At 35.5% G+C, this 8,341-nt stretch overlaps 1 protein-coding gene across 1 annotated transcript in view; it reads right to left on the minus strand.

Annotated features, from left to right (window-relative positions):
- Nucleotides 1-7,618, minus strand: part of LOC104548701 (voltage-dependent calcium channel subunit alpha-2/delta-1-like) — a gene marked incomplete at its 5' end in the record, with an annotated part of 39,265 nt that extends 31,647 nt beyond the window's left edge. Inside the window, 4 exons of the mRNA XM_010194796.1 lie at nt 1,142-1,216; nt 2,885-2,953; nt 5,879-5,968; nt 7,569-7,618. Of these exons, the coding sequence (XP_010193098.1) occupies nt 1,142-1,216; nt 2,885-2,953; nt 5,879-5,968; nt 7,569-7,618 (284 nt within the window). The remainder of the gene's footprint in view (nt 1-1,141; nt 1,217-2,884; nt 2,954-5,878; nt 5,969-7,568) is intronic.
- Between the last annotated feature and the right edge of the window lie 723 nt (nt 7,619-8,341).

An 8,341-nucleotide genomic window follows, 5' to 3' on the forward strand; every position in this document is an offset into this window, starting at 1 on the left:
CAGGTCACCTGGTACAACCCTTCACTGAAAGCAGAGCTAACTTCAAATTAAGATTCAACTTCAAAGTTGCACTAGGTTTCCATGGGTCTTTGAATAGCTCCAATGGCAATTCCACAATCTCTCTGGGCAACCTACTCCAGCGTCTAACCATGCTTACAATGATTTTTCTCCTTATTGAAAGTTGGAGTTTCCATTGCCACAACTATAATGATTGTCTCTTGTTTTTTGCTGTAAACCTTCAAGAAATGTCAAGGTCCATCTTCTCTATAACTACCATTAGGTAACCCATTAGGTTCATTCTTCAGACTGAACTAACTCACCTCTCTCAGCTTCTCCTCGTATACTATGTACTCAAGCCCCCTGGCCAATTTAGTGGCTGTGCACAGGAATCTGTCCAGCATCTCAGTGCATTTCTTACACTGAGGAGATCGAATTTGGGCACAGGAATCCTGATGCAGGCGTTCACTGCACAGTTGGCCGCCTTTACTGCAAGAGCACACTGCTAACTTATGTTCATCTCATCCTCCATCATGACCCACAGGCCCTTTCCTGCCTTTTGAGGTAGCCTGTCCCAGTTTGTACCATGGCATGGGATTATTCCATTCTAGATACAGGACTTTTTATGTGCCTTCGATCAAATTCATGATGTTTCTTTGCTTCCTCAGCTGTTGTTTTCCACAGCATTGGATATTTTCTTAAAAATTTCCCAGCTAGATGTCTAAATATATCAATCATACTGAGTAGGGTACAGACAGACATGTATATTAAGGAATTTTTCTATAAAGAACTGTCTAATATAAAAACTAAGTATTATTAGCTGAAATTATTGTCTGCTCAACACTGTAATAAGAACCAAACACTCAACTAAATAGCAGTGCCTTAAGCTACAGGAAAATAATTACTTTGAATATATCCCCCAATGTAAAAGCTGGCTTTTACAGATGCATCCTGGTGGAGAGATCACACAAAAGCACATATATGGCTGGAGAGAAAACCATCAGAAAATCCTCAACAATATTTGAAAAGAAGCCTGCTGGTATATTGAGACATCCAGTCATTGCTGTATGACTTATGAAAGTCTATGCAAATAAATCATACATAAATCATATATAAAGAGAAACCACCAATGCAAGCAACTTACCGTAAATCGGGGTGTCAGTTTTTTTATGTCCTCCAAAGAGACATCAACCCCCATTACTCCAAGAATCAGCTGATTCTGGTAAGATTCCAAAATGTTAGAATATGTCTGACATATTTACAATGCAGAATAACTGCAACAGTCAGTGAACTTTGAATTTGCCTTTGTGTCTTGTTTGACAGATACTACTTGAAAAGTTGCCTATTTACTTATGTGTCTACTCTAAATATTTTAAATAATATCAAAGTGATTAAAGATAACATTCAATACATTCAGAATTTAGTATAGGATATGAAAACTCTAAGAATATGAATATGGATGCTTTCCTGGATGAACAAACAATACATGTAAGAACAAAACAGGTGAAAGAAAAAGTGATGCATTAATATTAGCAATGATGTAGATGCTGTTTGCCAAACTGGACTAAATTACTAGCAATAATATAGAGTTACTATTGCACACTTAGGTTGGGCAATGGATAAGTGAGACCTCAACATATTTAACCTATTTTGGCTATGGTGTAACAATAAATTAAAGAATAAAAACAAAACCAACAACCAGTGACTATAACAGTCATCAGAATTTGAAATCAGGGACACAGGCAATACAGTTACTTCACATGTAATTTATTTTCTTGCTGCAGAAAAGAGGGGCAGTCATTTACATAGTATCACCTGAATCCCTTCTCCATCTTAAACAGATTTGGAATATCTATTGGAAGATGCCTCTTGCAGTCTGTAACCTAAAATTCAGGTATGGACCTAAGTCAGGCAGATTCAAGTTTTCCCCTTCATCCATCCAGGTCTTGTGTACTAAACCATGTCTCTTTTATTTCTCAGAAGGACATCCTTTGATAATCAGTAGTCTCTCACTTTGCAACCAGACTCAGTGAATTCCAGACATGATCTTGTAGAAAAGATTATGAAACATATATTTTTTGCTTTCTTTTGTTTATTTTGTTTTGTTTATTTTTAAAGGGAAACTAAGAGAACTATTCTGAAAGTAAATTTAAAAATGACAGTGATCAAATGCATATTTATTCATTCTGAGTCTATGTAATATCTGAGAAACTGAATCAAAGAATATCTGGTCTAAACTTCTGTATATTGTGACCTGAATGAACATCAGTATCACACCAAATATACAGTATTTTACCACACACTGCAAAGCATATTCTAGGTCTGATTTTAAAAAAGCAGTATTATGATTCTGTGAAGATGACATAAACGGATTCCTTATCAGACTGTAATAGGGAATTGTATTTATTTAATACTTAGATTTTGAGTATTTTCTATTCAATTACCACCACAAACAATGAATTTAAAGTCTCTACATCATTGCCTTTTACCCTGAAATGTCAGAGCTTCACAGATTTATTATAAATTTATCTACGCTTCAATTCTTGGCAAGGTCTAGACAGTATCATCATCATAACTTCCCATTTATTGAGCACTTTATTCATGCTGACTGCTACCAGCTCTCAGAGACAGATCCAGAAATGTCATATCCTGAAACTCACAACTACAAAAAAGGTAATCTGCATTTTTGTGTTCCCAGGAGGTTATCAGGCAAATGGAGATGACCCTTTTCTTTCTGATGTATGAGACAATTAAATGGCAGAAAGCTCTATGGAAATACACATTTTTTCAAGGAATTTAGAATTAAATTTAAGTCAAATAACTGTTGTTTGGTTTTGGTTTTGTTTTGTTTTGTGTTTTGTTTTTTTTCCTATAAGTAACAGCTTACTATTTTCCCGTTTTGTTCCTTTGTTAGGTTGAAGACAGGTAGAGTTCCTGTAATCACAAGGCCCAGCTCCTAGGAAATAATAACATACAGAAAGGAGAAAAAGGCTTTTTAGTTAAAGAACAAATATTGAACTATAGCATATTAGAACAATCCAGGGATTACTGTAGCCAAACACTAGATTAGAGACCTAACTTTTAGTTCGGAAAAAAATTATACTTCAATGATTTTATGTACAGAAATTTAAAATTACATTTTTTGTATGTATGTGTCAGTGAGAACAATAAATTGCTTTTGGAAAAAAGGTAATGTGCAATAACTTAGGATACAATAGTTTAATGAAAACTAAATGTTATAAAAACATGTTTGCAGCTGTGATTCCCACTATCCTAAAAACTCCATATAGTAGGGGCCAAAAAAAAAAAAAGAAAAAAAAAAAGAAAAAAAAGGAGAAAGTCAAACCAAACCTAGAGATAGTAAATAAGTAGGCAACAAATACATACATGGAGAATCTACAAAAAAATTCAACAGGTAATACTACTACTTTACATAACAACACTACTTTTCAATGGCTTGCAATAATGTCCACCATGAGTTCTTCAAAATCGCATAGTCTGTTCTGGTACTGAGGCAAGGAATTTGCACTTCTTTGGGAAGATATAAGACATTTGTTAACAATCACAACTCATAATTAAGATAGAATCCAGACAACCATATATTTACATAGGCAAAGTTTTGTTTTGTTTGAAATGGTCCACAGGGAGACTTCTGTCTTTTTTATGCTAATGTTTGGCTTCTATTTCAATTTTTTTTTCCTGCTCACTGATGTTTGCTCCTTCAAAATATTTTATTAAGGAAGAATATAATTTTTCTCAGTTTGTTTCATTAGAAAAGATAAAATACTTTATTAATCCACTCTGATGAAATAATTTCTCCATTTGCCCAGTCTAGTAGCACCTTTTTGAATTTTAAAATATCCTACATGAACTTTAGTTCATGCATCAAATGAAAGATGATGAAATCAGAGTTAGTAAAATTACAAGCACGGTGAAGAGAAGGACAAGTGGACTTTTTAGGAGAATAAGAGAAGCAAGAAAAGGACATGAATAAGAAGAAAAAAAGAGGAGGATATATTTTTTAGAAGGAGTATTGAAGAGCTACATAATAAAACAGGAGGGGTATATATGGGGGATAACACCCTCCTCCTTCCCCCCCACCTTCCCAAAAAATATATATATATTCAGTTAGAGAGGATAATAATTGTGAATAAATTATGACTAACTGGTACACCTAAGAGTATCAGAAAATTCTTGGAATTATCTTGCAGAAAGTGAGGCCAGAGCAACACTGTGACAGAACCCGAACAGAATACGAAAAGAGGTGTGAATTGCCACAAACACATCAAATTATTACAGACAGTCTTGAAAGACAGCCTCAGATGAAAGTACCTCCTTTGGATTTCATACCTGAACTTAAGCTCAATTCAAGTGTGTCCTTATGCGACACACTTTGCATTATTTTAGCCTTAGCCCCAGAACAGCTGCAGGACAGAAAGATGAAAAAGGATAGGAATAAGTTAAGTGAGGCACAAGCAGAAGAACGGCAAGCCCTACAGGAGGGAATTGCTTCAGGGAATTTAAGATAATCACCAGTGTGACAAGTTAGTCCCAGTCCCTGCTAAAACCAAGAATCAGGAAAAGGCTCCAGAGTGGATTAGATACACCTGTGCATTCATGCTAACAAGTCCACAGATTTCAGTCTTTACCTGAACAGGTTAGATTGGGTTGTCTTACTTTTATAAACATATATGTATACACACACACAAATATATATATAATTATATATACACAAACACACACACATAACTCATGGATAAAAGCTTGAAGGAAAGACTGAATGAATCCACTGAAAATATAAATTAATGCAACCAAAGTCTGCAGGTATCACTCGTTTTACTTCACTAAAGAGATAACTTTCTATCCCCAGTTACAAATTCAGCTTTGACCTTACAACAGGATATGTACAGAACACATGAACTTTCATCATAACATCCTTTATGTTTCCAGTAAGTACCTCAGCACTAACCAAGGTTACTGAACTTCTGGCCATTGAGATTCCAAAGAAAAACTAATTCTTCTGTGTCACGCTCAGTTCTACGATGTGTTGATAAACATTTTACAGTAATGCTGACTGACAGGAAGAAGTGGATTTTGACATGACATTAGATGACCATGTGAACTTGGATAAATACATGATTCCAGATGACCAATTTGCAGTAGTTAGAGTTACTCAGAAGTAGTTTATCTAGAGCAACAGATTGGATTGCTGCTAATAATACTTCACGTTTCGTAGTTTCCTGAATATGTTTGTTTTACAAGACCAAAGTGATTAATTCAGCAGTAAGGAAAGCATTTCATATATCTTTTTGTTGATTTCCCTATTATATACACTGTCCAATTAAAGAAACCATTACCTTGAGCAAGCAAGCAATTACAACATCCATAATACTTTAAAGACCCACGTTAAAAAAAAATCTATTGAAATATCTAGTAACATTGGCAGGTTTCATTCTGACTATAATGCTTAAAAAAACCAAACAAAAGAAACAAAAAAAAAGTAAGAATTCCACACCAGTAACATAAGAGATGACCTCTACTGCAGCACAGGTACAACACTGGAAAAGTATTTGCTTCTGTTTTCTTTTGTTAATTTGAGGACATCAATGACCTACACTTAGAGATCAGTGTGTAGGATAAATTGCTTTTTTCAGTTGAAGTTCAGGACATTCAGGAGGATACCAGCTGCAAGTAGTGACCAGAACATTAGAAATCACTGTTCAGGAAATTGCTCTATTGAAGGGTACAGATGCTGGAAATGTGAGAGAATATTATGTTTAGAACTGTAGGAAATTGAGTCCTCAGTACGGTGGAAAATGGCCTCCTACAGTTATGGATTTGGTAAGATTCTTACTTTACTAGAGATAAGTACAGATCATACCAGAGCATCCAGATAGACGTTGGTCCATTGGACTTGTTTGGCTTTCTCTCCAGCTAAAACCATTGGTCTTCCCAATACATCCAGATATTCCTGCCAAAAAGTGTAATAAACTCATTAAAAAGCAGTCATTAGACCAAATCCAGAAACAGCATAAAAAAGAAACACTAATGAAATAAAAGTAATAAAAAGACTAGTAAAAAAAAGGTCAAAATTCACCACTAATACAGGAGTAGTATTTAAATGTATTTAAAATTATACTACTCAACAATTCAATCTTCATTTTGCAGTATTTCCTGCCACGGCAATTCCTACATTTCAGTCTCGGTCACATGGACCTTACACATCCATAACCACTGCTCTCTTTCCAGAAAGCGGGAATTACAACTATTACTGTTCCCAAATTAATTGCTAATGACATAAGGAAATTACAAGCAGATCACAGAACCTTCAACCCAGAAGGGAGAGTAGGCAATGGAAGGTGAGTGGTGTAGCAGCTGGGTATGTTAAGCTCCTACAGCAAAGACCTTGCATAACTTCTACTGAAACAAAAAATGCAGAGTTTAAAAACCTCACAGTCCCTGCCTCCCTTCAGTTCAGGATTACAGCTAAAGCTGGTGATTTTATGAGATGTCAGACTTTTGGTCTGGTTTGAGTGGATCCCATTAAACTTGTTTCAGCTTTCAACCTTTTCTATTTGCCTAATCATATTAAGGATATTTCTTGCCAGACACTATCTGGAAGAGTTTAACAGAATCAAAGGACTCCTGTTCAAGCCAAGAAAAGGACTCTTATTTTCTGCCAAAAATGTCATGCCTGGCTTTGGAAGGACAAAAACTGCTATGATAGTTCTCTGCTTTTCTGGACATGAGAATACACGGACTTACAGACAACTGAAAATAACATCTGTTCGTTTACACTGTCAGTTTGGATCACATTATACAATTCCAAGATCCTGTGCCCTTAATTATCTACACTCATGTCTGCTAAAATTGTCCTGCATTATTTTTGAAGGAAAAAAGGCATGTCTCTCCCAGAGTGGTTGGATCAATCCAGAAACCTCTCCTAGACACAGGATTGCACCAGGTCACTGTTTCTGCCCAGCTGAGCTCAGATGATCAATCAGGGCTGTGCCTTCACACAGACCCACAGCAATATAAACCCGTAGGACTACACTGTAAATGTCGCAGGAGGCAGACTAGAAATGTCTAGACATTTTATAAAAAATTACTGGGTAATAGAACTTTATTAAAAAAAAAATTGCTGTGTCTCAGGATAAAAGAGGGACTATGGAAGTCCAGGAGGAAAACTGAGCCCAAGACATAGTCCTTGTACAGAAGTCTGCAGAATGCAGATCACTTCAAACACTCTGTTGTGTGCACGTGGCCAGCCTGCTTTGGAGGGTGCTAGCAGGACTTATGTGCAGGCCGCTGTGGGCCAGCTGGCCAGGGAAACATGGATCACATTGAGAACTGGCTCAGTGAAACTACTGAAAATAAATAAATACTTTACAATACTTAAACAGAATAATCCCTCACATGTAAAATGAAGCCTTATTTTCTTCTCTATTCTTATGTAGCATATCTTAAAATTTAATTTATTCAAATAAACATGACATGCAACATAAGCAAGAACAGAAATCGCTCCACTTCTTTGTGTTACAACTGCATCTGCATTTGGCCAACTCACTTACCTGGGTGTTAATTCTTATGGCTCCAATAGATGGAATTTCATAATAATAACCTAAAATTCAGAACAGAAATACCATCTTACTGCAGTGTATTGCTAGTCTATCTTCAGGAATTTCTTTCAGCTTCTAATTCTTAAATTAATTTTTATAGAAAATACTATGTACGAATTGAATACTTTTTTAGTAGCTGCCATGACAACATTTAGTCACCTATGATGGTCCACCACGTGATATAGGCCAAGCTAGTTACTCTTAAGGACTGAGAGCATATAACAAGTTTCTTTTGTCTGTTTTTTAAAGCTGAGATAATGTACTGAATTTGTACTCCTGAATTCCCAGTTACTATGATGTGCAAGTATATTTAATGGTCATTTTAATACATTCTGTCAGAAATGTAATTATATGCTGAGTGCGTATAAGAATGCAAGTATAGCTGCAGCTCGCCATGACAGTGAAGTTCATAGCACCAAAATATAAGGCACTGTGTGGAAAGGATGAAAAAAACCCCAAAATCACAGCAAGAATAATTTTGATATTTTCATCAAAAAAGGGAAAAATAATAAAAGTTATCTGGTTCCTTGTCAGCTTTTGAAAAAAACCAGACTTAAAGAACTCCAGCCAGTGAATCAACCAAACAGAAAAATCCCTTTGCCCAGACCTCTTAATATAAAACAGCTTGGCTTAAATTCTTATCTGTCATCAGTTCCATCTTTTCATAAATGGCTATTACAACAGGAATTCCCAAAACTGAACCTTATTATTATTATTATTATTAT

Source organism: Mesitornis unicolor, unplaced genomic scaffold, assembly GCF_000695765.1.
Source record: "Mesitornis unicolor isolate BGI_N332 unplaced genomic scaffold, ASM69576v1 scaffold15341, whole genome shotgun sequence".
In the NCBI taxonomy this organism is placed as follows: domain Eukaryota; kingdom Metazoa; phylum Chordata; class Aves; order Mesitornithiformes; family Mesitornithidae; genus Mesitornis; species Mesitornis unicolor.